The following is a 13,701-nucleotide window of genomic DNA, read 5'->3' as shown; positions in this document are numbered from 1 at the left end:
ACCCAGGGGCTAGCTCTGCGGATCAGGACTATCTGTCTGGACCTGGGTAGCTCACTTCACTCTAAACCAAAATTTAAAAGTCCCAGGAATGATGCCACTCCTGCAGAAATCAGGAATGTAACTTGTGTTGCAAGCGAATGGCAGTTTGCCTGGGGCTGGGTCACGTCAGCGTGTCCCTAAGCACAGCCACCACTGGACGTGCGGTAATGTCACATCTGCCTGTCTGGTCAGAAACTCAAGTATAGAATATCCAACGCTGGAGCTTTCAGAGGTAACGTGCTGTTCACTGTCCCCTGCCCCAGCATGCTCTGAGAGGCTGGTGGAGCAGGTGAGCTGGAGCAGCGAGGCTGTGGAGCTGGACCCTTGCCGCTGGAAAGGCTGGGGGTATGTACCAGGTACGGGGGATGGCTGGGGACACACGCCTTGGAGATGTCCTAACTCGGGCTGAACAGGCTTACTAACACTGAGTGAACAACATAGCCTTACAGACCACTGGTAATGGTTGAGCTTTCAGCAAATCATAGCTGTTAGCCAAATAAATTATAGCTCCTGTGGAGAAAATGGACATTGCAGTTTCAGATTAAAAAAAAATGACTAGGGAGCTTGCTTTGACCATAATTTGAGGCAACCTAAAAAAGAACATCTGCTTGTGTCAAGCCTTAGGAAGTAGGCAGTGAATTGGCTAAATGATAGTTACACATTTCAGAAGTCTGGCTGTGCAAACCACTGCCCATGTATACAGTTCGTATATATAAAAGGCAATGCTATTTTCTTCTGAGTACTGAAAAATCCGCTGAAATTTTTTTAAAACAGCATAGCCAGAAACTGGCAAACTGTTGAGCAATGTAAACCTTTAAAAAATGGCTCTTAGCTTCAAAAATTAAAGCTGGTAGAAAACACAGCCAGTAGTTTGATGATGGGAACAGAGACAAAGAATGGCAGTGGGTCTCATCAGGGCTGGGTGACACACATCCCTTGATCCACACAACCTTTTATTACAAAATGTAGAAATAAAATAAAAGAAAATAACCTGGTGGGAATAAGGGCAGCGAATTTTTAACAGCTGGCACAAAAGGTGAAGGCACAACGTGCTAACCTCATAAAAGCAAATCTCTGCAGTGTTTAGGGAATGGCCTCCAGCACAGCTTTTCCCAAGCCCGGTTTGTAATGAACAGGATCCTGCACATGTCCAGTTGGTTAATGCTAGTGTATATACACACACATATTGTGGCAGAATGCAACCCCCCCTCCCTCCTTCAGTATGGCACTTCTCCCCCTTTCTCTGCTACTTGAGGCTAACAGCTTCTTTTGTTTGGCCCAGAGCACCCTGGCTCCTGGGACATTAGAAGAAGGGAGTGCCGAGGCACACTGAGCCGCGCCCAGTGTGGGGGATGTTTGGAGGCTTCAGGGGCACCCACAGACAGTGTGGGGGTGCAGAGAAGCTTCTAGAGTGCCTACAGTCAGATCTGATCAGCCAGTATAAAAACGGGACTCTCGTCGAGACTCCGCCCATTGCCGCGGGTCTCTCGGAGCACGAGCAAGATGCTGCTGCCGAGAGCCCCCCTCCCCGGGATGGGGACTCCGCTTGCCTCGCCGCCACGGGTGTGAGTAAAACTCCTTGCAGGATTGCGAGTATATTTATACTTTCCGTGCACATATGCACGTATAACTTTCCGTGCTCCATATGAGCGCGTGTAAAATTAATCCTTGCAGAATCGCAGGTGTATTTTCTTTCCGTGCACATTTGCACAAGTACTTTATTTCCTCGCACAATCGCAAGTGGCCGCCAAGAGCCCCTCACACAATCGCGAGTGTATTTTCCTCCCGTGCTTCCACATAAGCACGTGTAGGATTCCGTGCACATTTGCACGTGTAAAATAACTCTCGCAGGACTGCGAGCGTATTATAAATTTACCCTCGCACAATCGCGAGTGCACACTTTCCCTACTCACTACGAGTATGTGTATCTCTTTAAAAATAATCCCGCACCGTGTTTGGGCAAGTGTGTACTCCTCCAGGACTCGGGGACGGCTCCGGCACTGTTTTGGGTGAAGCCACGTGCATGCACACTGTGGACCGCCTGTTGTATTAGTTGCTGTCTCAATAATTTTCCTCAACTGATATCCGAACCTGTATTTAAGTCACTTTTGGAGTGCTAAAACCCTGTTTTTCACCGGTTCAATAAAAGTTGGTTTTGGACCTTGTTGTCCCTTAAATTGACCTGTCAGTTGCCTCCGTGGCACATATATATACACACACACATGTATATAAGATATATAGACACATATATGCAAGTAAAGGTGCATGGATGTACAAGGAGGAGATGTCAGTAAGAGAGTGAGTCTCCCTGCTGCTTTTACTAGGAGCTTTTCTAGAAGGAAAGAATATAACTCAGAAACAATACTATCAGAAACTTTTATTTCTTGTGATCTGTAGCTTCACACAAGTACTGAAATGAAGAGGAAAGCAGTTCAGATTTTTAATCCGCGGACAAAATACAGAAATACATAAAAGATTTGTCAGTATTAACAGCCAGAGAATTAATGTGCTAAAACAGATCTGCTATGGAAGGAAAAGAAAGCTTTTTAAAAAATTTATTTAATAAATTAGTTTTTTATCAATTACATTTTATTCTGTGTGTGATGTACATTTTCTGTTTCCCATTTCTGTATTTAGTACAAACATGTGGCAAAGGCTTATTGTCTGCTAAAATGGATAAGAATCGGACAATAGTTCTGAAGTAAGAGCCACATCAAATACATTTTGAAGTGAAACAGAATCTTTCCATTACATTCAAGATAGGCAAAGTCAATCTCAAACTACAGAATCCTATGGATATATGATGGGGAAGCCAATCTAATTCCTAAGGTGTATTATTTACTAGGCTATTGTAAAGTCCTATTTTAACAGCTGGAGATCTGTAGAAATCCATAGTTAGAGGCAGCAGTAGGTAGAGAGCCATAGCAACAATTTAAAGGAAACAAACAGGAAAAAAAAAATATTTGTCTAACCAGGCTAGAAAAATCAAAAGATGCCAACTAAATGAAACATACTGAGAACAGGACAAAACTTCTGGATTCCTTATGACCCATCCTCTGCCATCACTGCTTCTCTCTCTCCTTCATTATATCAATGTAGTTCAGCACCTCCAGAGTCCTTTGGCCAGCCAAGCTCAGATACTTGGCTTCAGAAGAAAAGGCGGCCATTCCAGCTGTGCTGCCCGCACCCACGGGCGCCAGCACCTCATGCGCTGGCACTTTGTGCCCTCCCGTAGCACCAGAGGTGCTGGGAGGAGGGGTCCCCCCCAGGCTGCGGGCAGAGGGGAGGGAGCTCCTGCAGCTGCACACCTGCGTGGTGCCACACTGGGTGGCAACATCCACCTTCTCTGCTTCTGTGACAGAGGGCTCAGTCTGTGACCAACCATCACGCGTGGTAGTGCGAGTGAGATGCTCCCTTCGGAGGGCTTCCTCTAACAAGCCGCTCTCAGCTGGGGCAGCGTGGTTTTTATTTTCCTCCTCTGTGACACATAAAACAGGGTCTCTCCCCTGAAGATGGGTTGCTGCTTCTCTGGTCAAACTCCTGCTGGGCTGGCGAGGCACGGTGCTGGTGTTAGAGGCCTTGGGCGGCTCTGCGCTTGCTGGGGCTGGGACTGCGTTGGCATCATCTCTCTTTGAGGACCGTTCTTTCAGATATTCCTTCTTTTGGACTGTGTCTTCCTCTTCAGACTGTTTGAACAGAATTGTATGAATGCAACTGTTTAAATAGTTCAGTAACTAAGGATTATGTTAATAACTAACTACTGACTAAGTTAATTATACAAACAGAGAGGCCAGAACTGTCTCATTTTGGTTGGTTGGTTGTTTTTTCATCCAAAGGTGTACTCTAGCCTTTGCTGAAGAGAAGGTGGGTAAGATGGACTTCCACTCTCACACAGAATTACTATTCTTATGTTGTGGCATTTTTATGTTCAAGCATGGCTGAAAACACACAGTGTGTCAAAAGGCAGCTATACAGCAAGAAGGAGAGCAGAAGCCTGCTTAGCATCTTCCCACAGTCACGTTACCATAATTCCACAAGACCTGGTATTATCAGGAGACCATGGGTCTGTTAAGATACTTAGGAAAATTTGCAGCTAATAATTTCTTGACTTCCTCACACACATAGTTGCCTTGTACACAACAAAACCATAAATAAGATACCAGCTACATCCACCCTCAGATGCACTCAGGCATACAGATATCATTCAAAGGAAGCCCTGCCCACCCATGAAGGGGCAGTACGCACTGTGTCAGGACTGGGGCTGAAACAGCTCTCTGTCTGCCTTGGAGAGTAACTGGGAGACTGGCTGCTGAGTGATGAGTCCACATCTGAAAAATCACATGAAAAGGAAAGACATGTGACTCACCAAAAATTCCCCAAACATCCAACTCTTGAGTACAGCATGTGGAATTAAACATTACATTACATCCCCTCTACTCTGCCCCGGTGAGACCACACGTGGAATATTGTGTCCAGTTCTGGCCCCTCAGTTCAAGAAGGACAGGGAGCTGCTGGAGAGAGTCCAGCGCAGGGCAACAAAGATGATGGAGTGGAGCATCTCCTTTATGAGGAAAGGCTGAGGGAGCTGGGTTTCTTTAGCTTGGAGAAGAGGAGACTGAGGGGTGACCTTATTAATGTTACAAATACATAAAGGGTGAGTGTCACGAGGATGAAGCCAGGCTCTTCTTGGTGACAGCCAATGGTAGGACAAGGGGTAATAGGTTCAAACTGGAACACAGGAAGTTCCACTTAAATTTGAGAAGAAATTTCTTCTCAGTAAGGGTAACAAGCACTGGAACAGGCTGCCCAGGGAGGTTGTGAAGTCTCCTACTCTGGAGACATTCAAAACCCGCCTGGACACATTCCTGTGTAACCTCATCTGGGTGTTCCTGCTCTGGCAGGGGGATTGGACTAGATGATCTTTTGAGGTCCCTTCCAATCCCTAGCATTCTGTGACTCTGCGATTACTGCTTCTGATGCAGGTTTAAGATACTGTTTGAAGTGTTAGGGAGGTCAATGTAGTTCATGGCAACAGCCAACTCCTTTCCTCTCAGGAAAACACATCTTAACAGAAGGTGTGAGACAGGTGCCCCAGAGCTTCAGCTCTGCTGTGAATCAGCAGCCTGCACCAGCAGCAGAACTGATATCAACAGGAGGGAAGACTCTGCAAAGCGAGGGCAGGGAGAGAAGGCAGCACACTCCCACATGCACTGGCTGCCATACAAGTGACATGTTTTTCTCCTGGAGGCCTTTGGGAGACATTCTGCTCTGAAATGCAGCCAGCACAGCTGATCCCTGCAGCTACTGAGGGAGCAGAAAGGACATGGGATCTCCCTGCTGCCTCCCCTCACCCCATCCACATGTGGAATGACATCATGTAGTCTCGTGAAAGAGAATAAAGACTAGTAAAGACTGGACCAGTAAAATGGCACGTGTCAAAAAGCTGAAAAATATATTAATTAATACATAAAACTTGACCAAGATTTTTTTCCAATCAGCAGAGGTCTGCAGGAATAGAAGGAAAGAAAATTACTGGCACTTACTATATGGTGATGTTAGTAAACTTGAGTTGTGGTGTTCAGATAATTACTTTTGACCTCTCTGCTGGATTTTTTTTTAAGCAGCTACCACGACTTTCAGGGCTGGCTTTTCAGTTTAGGGAACAACTTTGGAGGAAATGGGACAATGAAAAACATGTGTGTAATACTCACCAGAGAGAAGTTAACCTGAGTTTATCTCTTCAAGGAAAAGCAAACACAGATAGTTCTTAGTTACCTGGTAATGCTAGTCTTCTTCATACAGTGCTGCGTGAATCAAAAACACAAGCCCTCATCAAATGAAGCATCCTAAAAAGATCAAAATACTTCTCCCTGGCTTTAAAAGGACCTGTTTCAGTTTCGCTTGTAGATAACAAAGAGATTTTTTTTTTTAATTAATAACATTTAAAATGGTACTAACCCTTGTCCATCTCATGAAGATTTGAACTCACTCCAAACTTATACTCTTTCTCTTGTGCTGTTGTGAACTTACGAAAAAAATTAACTGTTAATAATGAGGGTTCAGTTGGATCAGGATAAGTCAAGAACGTTCAAATTTCTGTCTTACATAAATGAGTCACTGCACTGTACTGCAAATTATTCTAAGAGATAGCAAATTATTCTAAGAGATCGCCTGAGTGATATTGTGTACCTGGGTGACTTCTACAGGAAAAATATCTAAAATATTCATTAAATGTATACTGGCGTAAAGCTCCTTTATAATACTGAAGTGTCCTGCATATGGTGTCTGGACACTGCCTGCAGAATCTGATCTTAAGGGCTAATGGGTGACTTACACAATGTATTTCAGGCATCAGTTTTGGTGTGAATCAAACCATGTAAATTGCAGACCTGAAAGGACTACCCAAACCAGTTAACTAGGAGCTGTATTTTTTTTTTTTCTGGATTCCTTGTATAAACCATGATGGAAAAAAGCTTCCATAAAAGTTAATTCAGTGAAGCTAAATTCAGTTCCTAACCGGTGTGGATATTCCTTCTCCACCTCAAACGAATGGTGCAAATGGTAGGTTTGACAAAAAATATGTCTCTTTAAAAAGTTACCTCTTCAAATGCAAAGAGCTGGTTCTGTCTCCAGACCAATTCTTTCACGGACTCATCATCACTGAGGGATGCAAACACAGAGTTCTCCAATAAGTGATTTCCTCTCTTGTACTTTGTTTTTCTTTCTGAGCTAAAGTCATTACTTGTGACTTTTTAGTCTTCAATTTTCATTTTGTCTTCAGAAACCATCAAATGCTTCCCACTATTGAGAGCATTGAACTTATTTCTGAACCTGAGATTTGACACCAAGGATCTGGTTTTCACAAACTTTACTTTTGTTGAAATGCAAAATGTAATATGAGAGCTGACAGAAGATAGTGCTGCTTTGTAAAAAGTGTCATGGATCAGCGTCTTTGATAAAACTGTCTTTTGAAAAATGTGGGGCACTTACTTACACATGCTAACATTAGCCCAGGGATGACACCAACTTCCTCTGTGGTAAGTGGAAGGAGACAGTCTTTTACAGGGTAAGCCAGACAACAGCTTAACTCCAGGGACTCAGAACTGTCCCGTGGTGCACTTTCCCTGTACTCATTAGAGGCAGATGAACAATGGTACAAAGGGCTTACATGTGCATACACTTATTCACATCATTCACTACTATTTTCACTGGGAAAACCTGAGTCCTCAGTAATACTGCTTAGAATTTTGCGTTCATGTCCTCCGAGCCGGATTTCTCAAATTCAGCAAGGCCTCCTCAGTTGTTGCTAGTTAATTCTATGGCACTCACCTTTTTTTTCTGGAATAGTTCTGTACATTCTCCCTGAAGCTAATTGGATGAGCATGGTGATAAGCAAATGTCTCTAAAATAAAAAAAAAAGAAAAAGTAAACCTTGATTTTAAAATGCAATAGCACAAATGCAATTTGAAAATGAATGCTTCTGTCAACTTTAAAAAAAATAATTGGATTTAAAATTAAATTACTACATTCTGAAGATCCATGATGTTTTCAGTCAGGGCAGACACATTTCTGGTTATAAAAGCATATGTCTTTTAAAGGAGAATAAAAACCAGAATATGTGTGCTTAAAATATTGACACTCACCAATTCTTTCCAAGTTTGCAGGTTTTACTTTGTTTTCAGAGGGTAGGAAGTAGTGCTGTCCGTCGTGACAGTCCTGCAGGTGAGCTTTATGAAGTCCACTGGTTTTCTTGTAGCTTGCACCTGAGGCACTGTTACTTTCAGGTAAAACCTGTTCTGGATCTGTGAAAATGCCTTCAAGGCGTCTGTCAACAAAACTTCTTTTTGCACTGATTGCAGAATAAGCCTCTCTAGTATCATAAGGGTAATTTCTGTTGGTCATTTGATTTCTATCATCAGGATCAATGGTAAAAATGTCAGTACTGCTTGGGTCAACAAAAGGATTAAAATGCTTTGTGGAAGGATTATTATGAATTGGTCGGCTCTCATCTTCAAACAGTGCCAGAAAGGAACAATCACTTCCATCTTGGGGAGCTTTCCATTCTGCAGTTTCTTTCACGACATCAAACAATGGTTCTTCTATTCCTTCACTGTTTTCTAATTCGTTACTGGTCATTATCACTGGATTTTCCCTGGCAGAATTCATATAGTCTAGCCTGAGGTTGGGGGGTGAGGGGTAGAAAAGAAAAAACTGTTTGCACAATACATAAATAAGCAAAATACTAACTGCTAATACAACAAATTATGATACCTGGATGATAAAAATCTGGAAGACTTTACTCATGACACTTGCTTTTGTCCCAAATGTACATTATTTCAACTGCAAAAGTGTTCTGTATTTTATTTCCACTTTGTAGTAAAGTTTAAAAGAGGTTCAGTTTCATGTCTCCAAACATACCAAGACATGGAGCACATCCTCCTGAACAGGGAACTGTGATTTATAAAATCAGCCACAGTATGTCACTGCTGCTCCACCAGCTGACCAAAGAAGTCCACTTCAGGGATTAAAAAAATTAATAAAAGGAAGCCAGCTGTTTCTGCTCATAAAAATTGTTTGTTCTTCAAGACTACAGTTCTCTCCTGTACTGAAAGCTCCTAATAAGCTCTGTGTACTGCTGAATTCATGGTCTCTTTAGCAAGTGACTGCCGTTTGTACTTGAGGTCAGTAATCCAAATTCAGCATAGAATTTTTCTGTTCCACTGTCGGGAGGCCAGTCAGACATTTTGTTTTGCGCACACCTGCCTACCACATTCCTGATAGCGGTGGTTTGGAGGCTGCTGTTACGCCAGCATCATTGACATGAAAGCTATCATGCTTTTGCTTACCTGCCTCTTAATCTAACATTTTTGCTGCTTTTTTTCTAGGTTTGATCTGCTGACTGAACTTTCAGAAAATCTGAGCAAAAAGTTGAGAGGCTTCTGAAGCACAGAGAATTGGCAAAGGCCATTCAAAAAATGCCCATTCTTTAAAAAAAATGTGAGCAATGTTATCAGTGGAACTTAATAAACCGAAATGTAGCATAGAAAACTCCAACTGGAGGAAATTCTGTAATGTTTTGATCAGCAAATACTTGGAATTCGATAAAGATCCTAGAGAACTTAAAGGAGAAAGTTGTGTCCTTACTTACAGGAACCCCCTTGAATAGTTTTAAAAGGCTAAACGTGCTAGAGTTTGTTTCTGGAGAAACTTGGATAGATCTGTGAGGGAAAAGTAAAAACATCTTGTGAAGCAATTCAGAGGCTTCTTCTTCCCTCCAGCTGAACATTTTGTAATGCTAAATAAAAGTTAATAGTAGGTGAGGAAATACCTAGGCACTATTCAAAGTGAAAGACATCTGTTTTTATAAGACATCTAAATATTTTAGTTAATATTTCATGATCTTGAGGTGCCACAGCTCTCAGATGTATGGACATTGATTACATCATCGTTACAATTACATTAAACAATTTAATAAGTTTATACTCTACTTTTCTTACACAGTGAAAGAAACATCCTGCTCCTGAGATATGAGAATTCGTGGCTTATAAGGGATGAAAACAAAACAAGGACAACACAAAGAAATGGATTTGAAGAACAGGTGAAAAGGAGATGTTGTTAGTGAGCTGTGAATGGGCAGAGGACTAAGGGAGGTGCCATAAGCACAGGAGTGCATATCTGAGAGCCTGGGGAGAAATGAAGGGGGAGATGTAGATGAGATAAGGTTAGGCAGGGCTTTAATGTAACGATATTAATCATGAATTCACAAAGATATACAGCAAGGTGAATGTTATCCTCATTTTAGGGTTTGCTGAAGAAAACCAGAAGATAGGAGAAGAGAGAAATATAAGGTGTCAAGGACTAGAAGCTGATGTGTTCATCCAGTCATCATGTGGTCAGTGTTCCCTCCGGTTGCTTGACTTGCAGGCAAACAGGCTGTAGGTACCACAGGAACAGCAAAATAATATACAGCTCTGTTCAGCCAAAGCTAGATACTGATAGGAACTTTCGACCTTCTGGCAGACTTACAGAATAAAAAGAATATAGGAAGATTAGCCCTGTAAGACCCCTAGATCCAAGGCAAGACCCCCTGGAAAGAAAATGAAATAAAATGTTCAGTATAGATGAGTCTGGCCCTAAATCCTCTGTGATTAAAAATATTTTAAATCAGCACATACAAAAATAAATATATTCTAGATTTCTATTCATTCTTTTAAAAACAAAATGTATCTTCTCATAACAGTATTATTGTACCAATTAAAAAAAAAAAAAAAGCTACAGTAGGATCACATATGAAAGCGAAGGAATGAAAATGCTTTGTTTCTGGAATCCCAAATACAAACAATGTAGGTAGAAAAGTTGCTCCATTGCTACAGCATCAAGGTCATCAGAAAAGTGCTTGCAACAGTGACCAGAATTAATGAGAGCTTTGGCCTCTTAGTAAATACATGTTTCAGGGTTAATTCCGTAGCACCATCATGTTTGTGATGTTGCAAAAAAACAGATCATGGTTCCGAGCACTCACACTTTGCTGCCTTTTAGCAAGTTTATAACTTGGTATTCTCAGTCGTTGCATTTAATTTCAATTTCTATTTGAACAGCATCAAATATCAGTGAAAAATCAGGTAGCAATAAGCTTCAGATTATCTTAGTATCTGTCTTACTTAAACTTGATTGTTACTTCTCTCTTCAATGTAAAATCACTGCCTACCTATGCAGTGGCTTAAACAGTTCCTGAGGCGCTATATCTGGCTTCCTGAAAATACACTGGCTTGGAGGTTTTGTAATCCAAGGGTCTTGATCAAAATTATTTCCTAGCTGAGAAAACAGTAGAAGCTGTTAAACTCTGAATATATATATATATATATATATATATATATATAAAATAGTTACAGTGTTAAAGTTCAAGTTAAGCGTATTTCATAACAATAAAAGAAATGCTTTTTGATATACGGCATATTCATTGCCACCAGCCTACATTATAATTATCTTCACAATCACACTAATTATACACGCCAAATAAATGAAAGTTAGTTTAAAATAACACTGTGGAAATTACAAAATATTAATCAAACCTGGTTTCGCAGCTTCTCTTCACAGGTCTGTTCCCAAGTATTGCCCATCAGGCTTGCGCTGAAGTTTTCTTCTGGATGTGTACAGTTAGAAGACCAAAAACCAGAAGAGGACGATGGACAGGCACTAAAAGCTCTTGCTATGTTGTCTTCATGTTCCATACTAGAGTCAACATACCTTGATTCTGTTACTTGTGATAACTAAACAAAATATATTGTAGAGACATTTTATTTATCTTAACCTGTTTTGATGTAAGCATAAAGTTCAAAGTAATCAAACATTTCTATATCTTTTACATGTCTGCACACATACGACATGAAAGAGGAAATTTTCACCTATTCTGGTATTATGTTTTCATGAAAAACATAAGATAATAAGGGCTTATTTCAGGGAAAGACATACGTAACTACTTACGTTGAAGCATGCGCACAAATGTTATCCTGAGGAGAGATGGGTATAAATACATTTTTAGCTTTAGATGTGTAGGTAAATGATCTGCTGGCTTGGTTCTTAAGTAGTAAAATGAAAAATATTTTACTTCATTGAGAACTCCAGCATGTTGTGATACCAACAATGCAATCTTGAGCAGATCAGAACACAAGAACTTTGAAGGCAAAACTGATAAAATGTCACTGTATCCACAGTTACATGGAGGTAATGCCTGTAATCCAGCTTATCCGGTGAAAGCAGCACAGACTGCTAATGGAGTGCAAAAGCCTTGTCCACTAATCGCACAAAATCTTGTACCTCAAAACTATAGGTTTCCAGAAAGCTGAAAATTATGAATTTTATAAGCCACTCTTTCTGCTTAATAAAGTGGATATATCTGAATTACTTAACTTGGATATACTTTGACTTATGAAGATTTTAGAAACAGTTATTTGCAACATACATTTTTAGCTTTACATCAGTGAGAACAATAAAGTTACTTACATTATGCTGGTAGTTGACTTTCTCTGAGAGATGCTGCCTTCTTCTGTCCAATACTTGCTTTTGTAACCTTGTAAAATGAATAAAAACACCCTATGAAATACAAGATATAAGATCTATAAGATTAAAAACATTATGAGTATTAATTTCAAAATAATTTAAGAATATTTTTCCACACATCTTAATAAGGTCTGATTCTTAAGCAGTTACGAGCAGCCAGTGTGTTTGTCAGTAACTTTAGGGTGTCTGCATTTGGATGGGAAAACAGTCTAAGTGGAAAATGCTGTTTGAATAGCCTGCTCTGTGAGATAAATTTAGTGTATGTACCTGACATGAATTAAGAAACACTAAAATAAAACTTCTCAGCAGCATGTACAGGTTTTTTATGTAGAATACATTTATTTACTCTCCCATAGTAAGAGTATCACTGTAATGCCAGGAGTGATTGTGAAACTTCTTTGTCTTAGAATGGTATATTAATGATTACTTAATACCCCAAGTAGAAGACCATCATGAGATACTTTTTCCAGAACATCCTTAAAGCTAACTACTGCCTGTTTTAGACAAGTACCTGTTCTGGATGTCATCTAAGTTTGACATATGTTGTGTACGTAGTGGTGACATGGGAAGCTCTATATTGTGCCTCCTAATGGGTATTTTTACATCTTCGGTGATATCAATGTGGACTGGCTTCCTCTTGTTCTCTGCAATGAAAGTATTTGGAATGTCAGCGCTGGGCTTGGAGGAAGTTTTGAGCTTCCTGAACTTTCATTGGAGTACAAAACCTGTTGGTTTATGTTTCTTAATCCATTTAAAGCCATATTTTTTTGTTTTCTTTATTGCCAGCAACGCAAGAGCTCTATTCTAAATGACATTATAGTATAAAATTATTTACGGTCAGCTGCTGTGTGTAGACAGCCTCTGTTGCCCTCCTCAGTCACCTTCTAATCTTCCCGAGCACAGGACAACAAATTTTCCACAATATGGTTTATGAATATGTCACAGAGGATAAGAGTTAGGAGTCAAGCTGTAGAGATGATTTTTAGGAGCTTAATGATAGATTTGAAGAAAGATACTCCAGGTAGAACTGGCAGACTATTCCAAATGACCCCAAAAGTTATGGAAAAGGAAGTGGAACACAAATGGACCCATTCAATGGCAAAGGGAAAATGAAATGGATGTAGGAAGGTTCATAAGTGTGCAAGGCTTTAAAGGTGAAGTAGGCAGTAGCCAAGGTTAGTTGTTTCCTCTTATGTCCCGATTTTTTATTCAATCACAATTTTTGTATTTACTTACAATTTTTTATTTTAAAAATAAATTATAAAAACACTTATTTGAGCATTAAGTTATAAGTGGAAGAACAACTGAAACAATCACAGTAATAGTTACCAACAACTGAATCTGTTGACTGTGAAGTCATAACACTGTTACATTAAACTCACCGTTGTCCTTTTTGGTTGATATCTGGTTGACAACATACAGATTGAGGAGATCTAAACTGACTGCTGAACTTTTAGGTGATGTTACTCCCAGAAGCTTCATCTTGGATTTAAGTTTCTTCTTTTCAAAGAATTCCTAAATTTTTTAGAAGTGAGAATAAGCTTTTGACAGAAGCTTCAGCAACACATTAGCAGTACATGTAATTCTTAGTAAACAATTCCT

At 40.3% G+C, this 13,701-nt stretch overlaps 1 protein-coding gene across 1 annotated transcript; it reads right to left on the bottom strand.

Moving 5' to 3' along the window:
* Positions 1-2,280: 2,280 nt before the first annotated feature.
* Positions 2,281-13,701, bottom strand: REDIC1 (regulator of DNA class I crossover intermediates 1). The gene is made up of 11 exons (XM_021280114.2): positions 13,482-13,701; positions 12,611-12,743; positions 12,043-12,109; positions 11,112-11,309; positions 10,748-10,854; positions 7,683-8,215; positions 7,369-7,441; positions 6,639-6,699; positions 5,998-6,064; positions 4,285-4,367; positions 2,281-3,725 (listed from the first exon to the last, which is right to left on the bottom strand). Exons 1-11 carry the CDS (start codon positions 13,579-13,581, stop codon positions 3,102-3,104), a joined length of 2,046 nt encoding a protein of 681 aa, XP_021135789.2. The 5' UTR covers positions 13,582-13,701; the 3' UTR covers positions 2,281-3,101.

This window comes from Columba livia, chromosome 1 (assembly GCF_036013475.1).
Source record: "Columba livia isolate bColLiv1 breed racing homer chromosome 1, bColLiv1.pat.W.v2, whole genome shotgun sequence".
NCBI classification, from domain to species: Eukaryota; Metazoa; Chordata; class Aves; order Columbiformes; family Columbidae; genus Columba; species Columba livia.
This window is presented reverse-complemented; position numbering and strand designations above follow the sequence as displayed.

Bases quoted from the DNA above. Each gene is read 5' to 3' on its own strand.
- REDIC1 (XM_021280114.2), bottom strand. From the start codon at position 13,581: ATGAAGCTTCTGGGAGTAACATCACCTAAAAGTTCAGCAGTCAGTTTA. The intron at 8,216-10,747 runs GTAGGCAGTGAT...CCCCAACCTCAG, and splicing joins CTGTTTAAGCCACTGCATAG to GCTAGACTATATGAATTCTG. The intron at 6,700-7,368 runs GTGAGTGCCATA...TGCATCCCTCAG, and splicing joins AACTATTCCAGAAAAAAAAG to TGATGATGAGTCCGTGAAAG.